General features: G+C 41.1%; 1 protein-coding gene across 2 annotated transcripts in view; it reads left to right on the top strand.

The window, feature by feature from the left end:
- cpne5a (copine Va) overlaps positions 1-14503 on the top strand; it is a 124237-nt gene that overhangs the window by 31358 nt on the left and 78376 nt on the right. Inside the window, exons 4-7 of one of the 2 annotated variants that reach the window (XM_077223513.1) lie at positions 10969-11072; positions 12805-12844; positions 14159-14173; positions 14327-14403. In XM_077223513.1, the coding sequence (XP_077079628.1) occupies positions 10969-11072; positions 12805-12844; positions 14159-14173; positions 14327-14403 (236 nt within the window). The remainder of the gene's footprint in view (positions 1-10968; positions 11073-12804; positions 12845-14158; positions 14174-14326; positions 14404-14503) is intronic. The other variant, XM_077223514.1, reaches the window with a different exon arrangement.

The following is a 14503-nucleotide window of genomic DNA, read 5'->3' as shown; positions in this document are numbered from 1 at the left end:
TTAAATGTTTTGCTTTGCATCTCCTCTCTCCGATGGGATTTCTCTCCAAAAACAAAAAGAATGTTGGAAACCAGTGCAATACTTGCAGAATAGAATAATGCACCACAAACATAGAAGGCTTTATGGCTTTATATAGCAGCAGGTCAACAGAATAATTCATAGCAGCCGATGAAATGATAAAGTAAAGCCAGACTGTGAGGTCTTATTAGCAGTACATAAAGCATTATGCTGTGAATGCTAATGACTAAGTGCTCTGCTATCACGGAGCCTTGCTTGAGAATGTTTAGTCATTATGTTTATGGCCTTGAAATATAAATTTAACCTAATTTTTATAGATTTAGGACTTCTTGTGGTTTAATTCTGTTTTCTAATTCTATTTAATTCTAGAGTTTATGCATATCTAAACTACAGCAGAGAATGTCAGACAGACATACCTCAGGTACTAACCATATATTGCACTGCATGTTTGTAAGAAAGTCAGACTGTTGTGATACAGTGTTTTTCTTTATCCCTTACAAGATCACTGTGGTCTTCAAAATCACCTACAGTATGTTTAAATCACCACATCACTCCCGTATCCCTCATAAGCTGTCTCCTTCATTTCTGCGTGGCCAGGGTGTTGTAACACCCTTCCGGTGATTCATTTATTTATGCATTTCTCATCTGCCTCATCTTGTTTAATTATTCATGGGAAACACAATTAGCTGAGGGAACCGACTGCAGAGCAGCCTTCAAGAATACAGTGCAAAGACAACAGGGTTCTGTATTCTCTTCTCTTATCTTCTCTTCTCTTTCACTTCACTTCACTTCTCTTCTCTTTCACTTCTCTTCTCTTCTCTTCTCTTCTCTTCTCTTCTCTTCTCTTCTCTTCTCTTCTCTTCTCTTCTCTTCTCTTCTCTTCTCTTCTCTTCTCTTCTCTTCTCTTCTCTTCTCTTCTCAACCACCCCAAACCAAACCAAGCCAAACCATTTGTCGATGTTGGGCAGAATCCTTGTATCTCCAAAAACGCTGACATTTTACCACAACCAAGCTCAATGGAGTTATGAGGATTTTGACCAGAGAATTTTCGGTTTTATCTGTCATTAGACCGGCTGAATTAAGTGCATTGCATTACTTTCATCATCAACTTACAGGTTATAAAGTTTATGATGTATAGTTTATCAGTTTTCATTTAAATGTTGTGATCTTGTGAATTTTAGTTTAGTTATATAGTTTAGTTTATTTATAATTATATATAAATATTATATATATTATATATATATATATATATATATATATATATATATGTGGCCACAGGAAAATGACACAGGACCAACAAATACAAATGGGGTTCTTATTTTATTCCTTATATATTAGTTAAGAGTCTCTGTTTCTTTTCTGGCGGTTACAGACAGAAAACTCACAATAAAACAAAATACAGTGCCAGTGTATTCTCAGATCACACAGCAAATTGTTCCCCAAAATAAAGGAAATATAAAAAGAAAATACAATGGGTCATCTCTTTTTGTGTGCAGTAATCAAAACGATGCAAATACTGAAACACCAATGACAATAATACGGTAGTGGTACTTTCTATAAAGAAAACACATAACATCTTAGAACTACATAACAATTAAGCTGAAATAACACTCACAAAATACACCTGAAATTACATAGTATGTATAATACTCACTTTTGCCTCGTGTTTCTCACATTACACACTATGAAATCACTTCTTCAATGAAAACAGGCCTCGTCTGTACACGCGGTGCGTTATCTCGATTACACTCACACGTTTACGCAGTCCGGCATAATCATCCAACTCCCTACATATATAAATCAATATTCTAGGAAATCTTCTAGAAAGCAACACATATACACTATCACAACTCTATTATACACAGATCGGTACCTGAATACCTGACGGGTACCTGACGGATTAACTCGAACCGCAGTCACAAACACATTAACAGCATACTCTGTAACTTCCTCTTTTTTCCGCGTTCACGTTAATTTTTCTCATACGTATACACAATGACGTCACCCGATGCCTCTTAAAGGACCCTTCAATACTTGTAATACACATTCTAGAAAGATACATCTTATTCAGAATAAAAGCATAAAGGACCCTAACCAGCACCTGGTTACATTCTCCCCTGCATATGAGTAAACGACCTCGATTACTCATTAAGGGTCAAAGTATTCTTAACTTCTTTAACTGCTTCTCGGAACAGAACAGAACTTAACCCGGCTAATATCTGTGAAACTGCTACCGGAGTTATAGATGGACAATCTAAGACAGATCTTGGCTCATGGTGCACATTTGAATGTTGGCCAGCGTTTGGTCTCCTGCTACATCTACGGGGTGCCGCAACAGGAAGAGTCAACACCCTGGTAGCCGTATCCAGCCTTTCCTCCATTTCCAAAGCCTCAGCAGGGTCTTGTTGAACATTGACATTGTCAGAACCAACTGATTCTCTGCTGTGTACCACATTGGGCACATGAACTATATTTTGTTGGTCAACTGGCGAAGTGCTAAGCCCTTTTACTGCAGGCGCATGAGGTCTCTCTTCCCTCACAACCACACCTTCCTCTGAATCCTCAGATTCCGCTTCACTAAGGGACTCAGACTTCTCCTCTCGTAACTTTGGCAGTCTTCTAGGGGCAGGAGTAGGTGGACTCACACAGGATCTGATGTCTACTCTGTTTACTCTCTTTGTAGGTCCTCCTTCCAACGGTTCCACTGTGTATGTGTTTTCTATGACTCCTACTACTCGATATACGATTGGGCACCAGGCATCCTGGATCTTGTGACGGACTACTGGTCTACTCCTCAGGTACACAAGTGCTCCAACCTCGATCTTCGGACAAAAGACTCTATCCTTGTGCAAGGAGATGCGTTCAGCAGCCTTCTGTTCAGAATATTCCCTTGCCCTGGCGTGAGCATCATTCAGACGTCTCTGGTGGATCAACAACCAGTCATGTTTCTGATCGCAAACTTGCTCCTGGCCTAGGAGGGCATCCACGGGTAGGTAAGGATCAACCCCAAACAATAAATAGTATGGAGATTATCCAGTGGTCGCATGAGGCGTTGCATTGTAAGCAAAGACCAACTCTGGTAAGTATTCGGGCCACCGTCGTTTCTTTTCAGGGGGCAGTGTTCTCAACAGGTCATGCAGCGTCCTGTTAAAACGCTCACACTGAGCGTTGCCAGTGGGATGATAAGGGGTGGTGCGGCTCTTCTTCACCCCATAGAGCCTACAAAGTTCAGCTACAACTTCACTCTCAAAATTACGCCCCTGATCGGAATGTAGACGTGCGGGAATACCATACTTCATGAACCATTCCCGAAGCAATACCTTGGCTGTGGTATCCGCTTTTTGATCTCGGGTGGGGAAGGCCTGGGTGAACTTCGTAAAGATGTCAGTGACTACCAGAACATTCTCCTGAACATTTTTTGCGGGTTCCAACACCGTGAAATCCACAGCAATTACCTCAAGCGGTCTAGAGGCCAAGAACGATTTCATGGGCGGGTGGACCCTTGGCTGCGGCATTTTGGTCAGCACACAACGTTGACAATCTTTAATCCACTTGTCCACATCGTGGTGCATTCCTACCCAAAAACACCGTCTCCTCAGCAAGTGAAGGGTACGCTCGATACCTTGGTGTCCCATAGAATCTGGCACATACTCCAGAACAGGCTTCTTCAAATTGAGAGGTAACAAGAGCTGATAACATTCCCCGTGCCGCACATCCTCCAAGACACGGTACAGTAGACCCTGCCGCTCCTTCATGCTGTTCCAGTGCTTCAGCATTGTCCGAACAGGTTTTGGTAGAGCTTTTAGTTCTTTACCATAGGGTCTTTTCTTCTGATCCCAGAACTTACGCCAATCACAGGGTCTTGCTGTTGAAAGCGAATCAATTCCTCATGTGAATAACCTGGAAAGGTAGGCGTATTTCCTTGACCCAATCCATTACCATCATTCAGGGAATTTGACACTACAGCTCGCATTTGCCTCACTTGACAGTTGTGCATCCCAGAAGCCACAAGTGCTGGATCCAGGTCATAACCTCTGTGAATCCATCCACAGACGGCCACACATCCATCATACTCGGCATCCTCTGGGGCTGGCTCAGGCTCCCCTGCACATGGCTGCCTAGATAGTGCGTCAGCCACTGTGTTCCGATACCCCGGACGATACTGGACATCGAAATCAAAGACAGATAGTTGTGAAATCCATCTTTGTTCAATCGCTCCGAACTTTGCGGTTTTCAAGTGAAACAGATGATTATTGTCAGTAATCACAGTAAATTTGGACCCCAACAAATACCCTCGAAACTTCTCAGCGAGTGCCCACTTGAGAGCGAGGAGCTCAAGCTTCATGCTGCTGTAATTTCTATCGTTTTTCTCTGTGTCTCTCAGCCGTCGACTGGCAAAGGCAATCACACGTTTTAAACCCCCTTGTTTCTGGTATAAAATGGCACCTAGCCCCTGATTACTGGCATCTGTCTCCACAATGAAAGGTTTTGAATAGTCAGCCACTCCTAAGACAGGCGCACTCGTAAGCCGATCTTTGAGAGTTTCAAACATGGCTTGACATTGTTCAGTCCATAGACAACCCAACGAGACATTAGTTCTTTTTGAGCCTTCAGTGGTCAAGCATGAATTCACCACATCATGAAGTGGGCCAGCTATCTTAGAGAACCCCTGAATAAACCGTCTGTAGTAACTACAAAGGCCAAGGAATGATCTCAATTCCTTCAGTGTAGACGGAACTGGCCACTGCTTTATAGCTGCCACTTTCTGAGGGTCTGTGCCAATACCATCGGCAGATATCTGATGCCCCAGAAACACAACCTCCGACTGAAGGAAGTGACACTTCTCTAACTTGACCTTGAGACCAGTGTCCTTCAGCCTGCTTAATACAATTTCCAGCCGTACCAAGTGCTCCTGGAACTCTGAAGAATACACTAGGATATCATCTAGGTAAACTAACAGAATCTGGAAAACAAGATCATTCATGGTAGCCTGCATCAGCCTTTGGAAGGTTGCAGGACCATTGCAGACCCCGAACGGCATACGCAAGAATTCAAAGAGGCCAAAAGGGGTTGAGAAAGCAGTTTTGTGCCTGTCTTTTTCCGCCATAGCCAACTGATGATAGCCGCTTGCTAAATCAATTGTCGAGAAAAAACACGCCCCCTGCAAAGCATTGAAGCTCTCGTCGATTCGAGGTAAAGGAAAGGCGTCTCTTTTTGTTTTCTTATTTAGTTTGCGGTAATCTACACACAACCGGATACAGCCGTCTGCTTTACGTACCAGCACGATTGGTGATGCATAGGCACTGTTACTATCTTGTATGACTCCTTTCATTACCAGTCGTGAGATATGCTCCTTCACTTCTTTATACTGATTAGGAGGAATTCAACGGTAGGGCTGTGTGACGGGCTCATCATCAGTGAGGTGGATTTCATGTCTGATCTTGTCTGTGTAACCGAGGTCTTCCTCCTCTAAGGCAAAGATATCGATGTATTTCGTCAACAACGACTTGAGCTGAGCTTGCTCCGACTCACTTCCTCCTACATCAATCTTATCCAAGATATCCTGCACCCGGTCTCGGCCCTGCTCATTCCTCATGTTTAAAGTCACTTGTTCCAGGTCCGCCGAAATCTGTTGAAATTTTACTTCACACCGCTGCGAGCTGTCCACACACTCCACTGTTGACAGGATACCCAGACGAGTCTTTGGTGACAACCACACATCCTCCTGAGACAAATTCAGAATTTTTACAGGTATGCAGGGACAATGCGAGTCAACGAGGGTGGGGATGACCATCAGACCTCCTGGCAACGGAGTACTGAGCGGTTCTAACAACATAGGACTTCCTTGTCCACCACCCCTATTGAAACCCGTCGTGGTTATTGTCACCACCGATTCTGCAGGTATGCGCTCTGTCCATTTTCCAGCAACACGCACAACGGATTTTCTGTTTACAGTGCATGTCTGGACTTTCTGGAAAACATGTCTCCACTCAGAATCTAATTTTCCCCCTAAGGTGGTATCAAATTCTGCTTGAACCAGCTGTCCACATCGCCTGATTATATTCATTCCGATGATGCATGGAACTGTGTTGCCAGAACTGGAGATGTCTTTGACCACTAGGAAACCACAATTCGGTATCTTAATTCCCTCCGCCTCCACTTCCAGCTCTAAATAACCCAGGTAGGGTATTTCCAGACCATTGGCCGCAGTGAGCTTTAGCCAACCAGCCATGGAGAGAATATCATCATCTTTACCACTCAAATGGTCTCTGAAAAAATGCTCATTTACGGTGCTAACCTGACTTCCTGTGTCCAATAGGCCTTTAGTGGTGACGCCACAAATTAAAAGGTCTACGACAGGACATGTGCCAACAGCACGTTGCAATAACTGGTCACAGGTTGGAGGTGTGTCTTTTGAGTCGGTATGTCTCCCCCGAATTGCCTGACTCACAACAACCGAGGGCTCCCGTTTCCCTGGGAGTCAGAGGATACAGGCCTGACTGCTCTAGCGGTCTGCTTCTGAGGGCAATTCTTTGCCACATGTCCAGCGACTTGACACTTGAAGCATATTGGCTGTCCATCTTCAGTGAATTTTGGCTGTGTTTTTGGCCTAAAGGTTTCTACTCTGGTACTACCACCCATTACAGTCAGATTTTTTACGGCTTGAGTGAGTTCACTAATTGCTTTGCCTTGTTCGGCTACCACTTCGAGAACATCCTCTAATGTGACACTTTTTCTCTCTTGTGCCCTGAGAACGGAACATTGTGTCATATTAGTACTACACCGAGACTTAGTAGTTTTGGCTGTGGCCTCTTCTACGAACCAAAGCTGCGCTTCATCTCGCACCTCTATCATAGTACACTTAGGGTGGTCTCTTACAAATTTAAGAAACGCTCTTCGAAGCGATGGGTCGCGGACACCTTCAACAAATTGATCTCTCAATGCCACCCGTTCGTTCGCAATAGCATTAGGAGAACATTTCGATACTAAGCCGAGGGCTTGTGACAGAGCATGAGAAAAGTCTCTAATGTTTTCCCCCTCTAGTTGTTTCCGGCTGTAAAAACAGTGGAGGAGCTGAGGTGCGCTGCGTCTATCTCTAAACGCCGCCCTGAGGTACTCAAACAAATCGTCAACCATATCATCAGTATCACTGCGAAGACGTACCTCTTCCAAGGCTGTACCCCTTAACAGAGACATAACAAAATCATACTGGTCAGACTGGTGCCTAACACGCAGCACCCGCTCGACTTCCTCTATAAAATCATCGACTGACCTGCCATCTTTCTCCAGATCACCACAATATGGTGGAATGTGCCTTTCTCTCGGGACATACACATGAGACTTCTGATTCAGTGAGGAAATCGCAGCCATTGCTTGATCATGTTTACTTTGCAACTCTCTAATTTGCTCTGTTAAATTATCTTCACTATGATCATCATCTCCGAATTGTTCTGTTAAATTAGCTCTGCTATGGTCATCATCTGGGTCTGACATTGTAAAATCTCACGTCCTTACAAGTCTCTATGCAAAGCTCTGAAAAGGATAAGTGCTTGTTGAAGTCCTTCCAATCTGATGCAACACTGTCGAACAGTCTCTCTTAGCCCCTGGCGGTGAGATCCAGCCGGGCCCTGGCGATCATCCACGACAATCCGTCTCTTTCCTCGCCACAGCCGTTCCTCCTCGCCTGCAGAAATCTTCAGTCTCCTCTTCACCACTACCGTATTACTGCACTGCACTATTTTTCATTTTATATTGCACACACCAATAAACAACCTGATTTTCCTAACTCTCCTGGAATACCCCACTCCTGGTACCAAAATTATGGCCACAGGAAAATGACACAGGACCAACAAATACAAATGGGGTTCTTATTTTATTCCTTATATATTAGTTAAGAGTCTCTGTTTCTTTTCTGGCGGTTACAGACAGAAAACTCACAATAAAACAAAATACAGTGCCAGTGTATTCTCAGATCACACAGCAAATTTTTCCCCAAAATAAAGGAAATATAAAAAGAAAATACAATGGGTCATCTCTTTTTGTGTGCAGTAATCAAAACGATGCAAATACTGAAACACCAATGACAATAATACGGTAGTGGTACTTTCTATAAAGAAAACACATAACATCTTAGAACTACATAACAATTAAGCTGAAATAACACTCACAAAATACACCTGAAATGACATAGTATGTATAATACTCACTTTTACCTCGTGTTTCTCACATTACACACTATGAAATCACTTCTTCAATGAAAACAGGCCTCGTCTGTACACGCGGTGCGTTATCTCGATCACACTCACACGTTTACGCAGTCCGGCATAATCATCCAACTCCCTACATATATAAATCAATATTCTAGGAAATCTTCTAGAAAGCAACACATATACACTATCACAACTCTATTATACACAGATCGGTACCTGAATAATGACGGATTAACTCAAACCGCAGTCACAAACACATGTGCAGCATACTCTGTAACTTCCTCTTTTTTCCGCGCTCACGTTAATTTTTCTCATACGTATACGCAATGACGTCACCCGATGCCTCTTAAAGGACCCTTCAATACATGTAATACACATTCTAGAAAGATACATCTTATTCAGAATAAAAGCATAAAGGACCCTAACCAGCACCTGGTTACATATATATACATACATATATATATATATATATATATATATTGTATATTCACATTTTATTAAATATTACAATAATATATAATAATGCTAAAATAAAAATGCCTCAAACATCTATTTTTTACGTTTTTTTTCTCAAATGCTTTACTTTCATTTCCTTCTTTTTGGTTTCCTTTTCCTTCCTCCAAACTCTGATTTAAGTTTCATACATAAAACCAACTACGGACACATCCCATACAGAGACAGTAGAAGATGAAGAGGAGCTTTTATCATTAGTGAATCAATCAGTAGCGGCTCCTGACCAAAAATGTAGGTAGGGCAGATTCACAGAACCTCTGACTCTTCTGGCAAAATCAAACAATTGCCTGAAAACTATTTTATCTGTCCTTAAAATCAAACAATGCTCTCAGATCATACACAGTACACACAGCGAGTCAAAAGTATAAACACTACAGATCATTCATTAAACACTACATCAAAAAATGGAGAACACAGAATCCAAAGCATGCAGTTACTGAAAAAAAGTATATTGTAACACAGTAAAAAAATTCCGTAAAAAAGTATACTAATGACAACTTACAGTGGTGAATAAATTGTATACTGTATCCACTGCAAGTGTAGTATTGTACTGAATATTGAATAGGCCAATCGAATGTCTGTATCACCACTTGCATACTGTGAAAATACAGTGACCCAACTGCAAAAGCCAAAAAGGTTACAGTAAAAAACTCTAAATGAAAAGCATGTTACAGTAAAGTACACTCAGAAGAGTTGTGCAACTGTAGAATCGAGGTCAGTGAGAAAGATTTTATTCTGCTACAGCATCATGTCTTCATGTTGGTCCGACCGGAGGAGTTTCTCTACATCTCAGACAATATCATCTCTGCAGTAAAAGAGAAAAACCCTAAAGCAGATCCAGCCTTTACAACACTACACACCTGCTCTTCCTCGTCCTCCTTGTTCACCACCCCTTACTCATCCTCTTCCTCCTCTCCCTCTCATATTGTTTACATCCATTGTTGGTATCAACATTCAGTGCAACATTTTGAGTACATTTTGGGACTCTGAACTGACTTGTATTATGTACAGTTGGTTTGGTCACATCATTAGAAATAAGTGTGAACAATTTTGAGTCGTTGTGTGTAAACGATGACAACTGTGTTGTAGTTGTGTTTAACTTGCACCTGCCTGTGTTTAGCATTTTGAAACATAAGTGCATCACAGTGCAAGATGTGTTTTAGTGAGTGAGAATGTGTTTAGAGTTTTGAAAAAACAGTCGGTGAGATTTGCAAAAAGTGTTTTAACTACCTGAACTTGTTTAATGTTTTACAGAAAGAGTGATTTATTCAACAGATTGGTTTAGACTATTGAGAATTTAATCCAGAGAATGGGGTTTAGTGTTTTAGCAATTCAGAAAAACTGTAATTTGATACGCTACTCCACATAGGATGAAAAGATATGCCAACTAGTTACTGACCTGATGCAGAAAATTATACACAGTTGAAGATGATTGATATCGTCTTGGTCTGGAGCGAAATTTACGTGAGGTAACATGAAAATAAGCAGGGCAGACTGAAATCTACCCCAATGGCTCTTAATTAGAGCGCACTGCAGTTCCATTTTTCACCACAGGCTTACATTGGGAAAATAGTGGGGCACTGTAGAGCTGGGAAGAGCTCGCTTAATATCATAATACATGCCTGCCGAATCCATACGCTAAATTTTTTATGTATCCTGCTCACTTTGTGACTTAAAATAGTCTATAAAATCTGAATAATATTTGTTGCAGTATATTCCACCTGTTCTTACATCTGGAAGGAATGGCGTTCTGCTTTTTCAGAGGATGTTACATAATGTATTGAAATGGGAATGTTTGTGGTTACACAGTAATTCAGATATAGCACAGATATTTGTACATTAACATAGAAATCACAGTTTGCAGTACTGCATACAGTATGTTCAGGTGGATGAATAGACTGTTATTAAATTTACATCCCAGGCATGAGCTCAGAACCATGAACTCATGAATATTCCTGAATATTTATTACCTGTGTAGTCTTCATTTGCACACAAACACACACACCCATGAACACACACACATACACATTACTGATTCTGAGCAGGGGTTCTTGTTGTTCATTAGAAGCATAGATACTTCGCCTTTCAAAATATCACCTCTTCTAGTTTTTCCTATGGCTGCAGAGTCAGAAGAACGAGGCTTTTAATGGACTGAACAGAGATACCGGTGACTGCACTGTGACAACTTTTTCATTCTAATGTTGCTGTTCTCTCTCTTTTTGTGTAGTTTGGGAGAACTGAAGTCATTGACAACACCCTGAACCCAGACTTTGTGAGAAAGTACATCCTGGACTATTTCTTTGAGGAGAAACAGAATCTTCGCTTTGACATGTGAGTTATTCCCTTTGATGCTGACACACAGAAATCTGCCTCACTCTCCTATGTGCTGTCCCACTCTAGGCTTTCTGCTCTCGCTCCGTCTGTTTGTCTATCCCTCTCCCAGTGCATCTTCCTCTGTAATTATTGATGTTGCCTCTCTCTTGACTGTCATGTGTAAGGGGCTGGATCAGTGAAAGGGTAATAAATATTTCAGATGAGTTTTATCCTCAATCTTTACGCAGCGGTTCAAAAGCAAATGTGTGGTGCGGGATCCCAGATGATTTACAACGGATTCCTCCCTTCCCTGCACCTGACTGTCTATCTCGCTCTCATTCACCACCTTAAATGGGTTATTCTGCTGAGTTGAAAAGGGGCTGCTGCAATGCAGGCTGGAGAATTCCGTGTGTTGTCAGCGAGAAACCTTCCACGTTTATGCAAACTCTCGCTTATACAAAATCAAATATTCACAGAGCCAACCAGCTGTGCCCCAGAACAGCACACCCACTCACATTTTAACAGCGGCAAGAATTTAAATACAGATTAGTAGTGATCTGATTTAGGGTGAAACGTATCATTTCTTCTACAGTAGTGAAATGTAATTGCAAAATACTCCTTCTATCTTCTATTTTTCCAGACATAATTATTATGACAACCAAAGTTTTGATTTGGTAAAATCACGATGCAACGGAACTAGCGACAAATATTTTTCTCCATATTGTGATGTACATCTGAGTGTGACGAATTATTATAAAATAAAAAATTTAGGACTTGGTCTATGCACCGATTCTTGATTGCACTTAAGTGACGGCAGATGAACATGAGCTTGCAGAGTGGGAATAAATGATTGGAAAAGTCTGGCATATGCCATTAGAGAGAAGTATGTAATTTTTACTGGAAGGTCCAGTTAAGACATTTTAATTGAACATTATACAAGGTCAATTTAAAAATAAAATAAAAAAATAAACGAATGCACAGATGAATTGTTCACAAAATGATCTATAACATGCATTTAGAAAATAGATAGGGGGAATTTTCATTTCATGTGGACTTTAAAGTGGTCATCGAATGACCATTTTCCACAAGTTGGTATGATTCTTTAGGGTCTTCATGTAAAGTTTGTAACATACTTTGGTATAAATTCCTCAATGGTTGTGTAAAACAACACCCTTTTTACTTCCTCAAAAACAGCTCTGTTCACAGCGACCCATTTCGATGCATGTCTCTTTAAATGATAATGAGCAACTGCTCTCCCCACCCCTCTCTTCCATGGGGGATGTCGACACAAGACATATGAAGTGCTGCCTTGGCAACCTGCCTTGGTGGACAGTATACAAATGGCTGAGGGCCAAAATATGGTAATACAGGACAGTCCGTCGGTGGTTGTGGGCGGAGCATGAGCAATATGACATCATACTTCTCAGAAAATCCAAATGGCTTGATTATTGAGAGTGTTAAAGCTTTTTGAGGATTAAAAAAAAGAGTGAATGGATTTTTTTCATTGTATGTTGGTTGTGTCCACACACTGCAAAGACACATTTATATGCAAACATCACATAAAAGTGAATTTTGCATCTGATGACCCCTTTAAGAGACCTTCTCTATAAAAAATCAAAATATCATTATCATTAATCCATTTTAGATCAAAGAATGTGAGGATGGGTTAAGCATTCCTCTTCATAACAAGGGAAAATGGGCCATACTGTCATCTAACAATACCAACTGAAGCTGTTCTCTTGAATTTCAGATATGACATTGACTCCAAAAGTCCTGATTTAGCCAAACACGTGAGTATATAGCAGCACTTTGTATGTGTATGTATGTGCATGTGTGTTTGCTTGGATATATATGAAAGTTCCTTGTGTTCTTTTGCGATTGCACTTTTTGACATGCATGCTTCTTCATTCTGCGGTTGGTTTTATGCAGTCTAAAATGATTGAAAATGATGTCATATTTTGTATCATTATCAAAGCTGTGCAAAACTGAAGAACGAAAGTTCTCTCTCTGGCTCTCTAATAAAACACTCACTTTGGCCCACAATAGCACAATATAGCACTGTATTCTGCAGTGTCCTTGACTCTTGTAATTACAGACAATTTGTTCCCTATTAAACTGATCAAAAGCAAGCTAAAATATATAATGAGTTGAGGGATGAATTTACTAAACACTTGCAGCACTTTTCATTCACAGGCCTTGTCATTCTTTTTAGCAGAAACAAGCTTTCTTTCTATGTAAATTAGACTTTGTAACGCAGTTCGTTGTTATGGGAAGGAGGAGGTGAGAACCGGCAAACATTCAAAGATTTTAATATCAAACATAAAACAAATACAAAACGAAAGTAAAGACGGCAGTCCCTCACGGTCGACTGCCGCCACACATAATAAAACAAAACATCAAATAAAATCCAGGCCTGGTCTCTCTCGATCTCCACTGTCGTCGCTCCTACTTTTATGCTTCCGCTTCTCTGTGAGAGATACGAGGGCGGTGCGTCGCGCAGGTGTCGTTCATCATTAATCACGCCACCGGGCTCGCGCCATTCTCCCACGGCCCTTGGCCTCGTCCTGATCGCCACAGACTTATTATAATGAAAATAAAAATACTTATTGTAATTCAAACAAACTATTTGCTTAGAGAAATTAATGAAAAGTATAATTCATTATAAATAATTATTTATTATTATTATGCATTATCAAATTAATATAAGTATTATAAAACAAGTTTTAGGGATTTTTGCATCATAGTTTGAGTGAACCAAAACTATGGAGCCAGTGAACAAACTGGGGTTAATGAAATTACGATTTTGTGTAGGACCAACCGAATGTTTTGTGTGTGTCTGTTCATTTTAATCTTTAGTGAAATTCAGATTTATGATTTGGTTTTCTCACTCTTTTTTGTTTTGTTTGTAATCCGTGATCATCGTGGGTGTTTTTCCCCTTTCTCTCTTCTCCAAGATCCTTTCTCACTATTCTCTAACTCTCGTTTTTTCTCTCCTATCCTCTTCGGCCTGACTTCTTCAATTCGTTTTTTTTTTTTGTCTTTTTTGTTACATGATATGCTCTGTTGTTATTGATATATTTGCGGCCTCACCTCCCTCCTGGAAGCCCTCCGATTTCAACGTACGTCTCTGCCTTGCACTCCTAGAATTTTCTCTTTACCGGTACAACTAATTTATACCCAGTAACATGACTCATTCTGCTCTCTCTCCTTTACTTCCTGCGTGCCAATCCTGCCTCCTCTGGCCCTCTTTTGTTCGGGCCGCCCTTCTGTAGGACTTCCTAGGTCAGACCTTCTGCACTCTTGGTGAGATAGTGGGTTCACCAGGCAGTCATCTGGAAAAGCCTCTGGGGTAAGAAGCTAATGCACTGTTCTATGAGCCACACTTACCTCCTCAATCAGATCGGGATGTATTCAAAGTTAGAGAAGCTGTATGGGCTCAACGGTTGTGC

This window comes from Siphateles boraxobius, unplaced genomic scaffold (genome assembly GCF_051911475.1).
Source record: "Siphateles boraxobius isolate OS27281-9 unplaced genomic scaffold, OSU_SipBor_1 9, whole genome shotgun sequence".
Lineage (NCBI taxonomy): Eukaryota > Metazoa > Chordata > Actinopteri > Cypriniformes > Leuciscidae > Siphateles > Siphateles boraxobius.
This window is presented reverse-complemented; position numbering and strand designations above follow the sequence as displayed.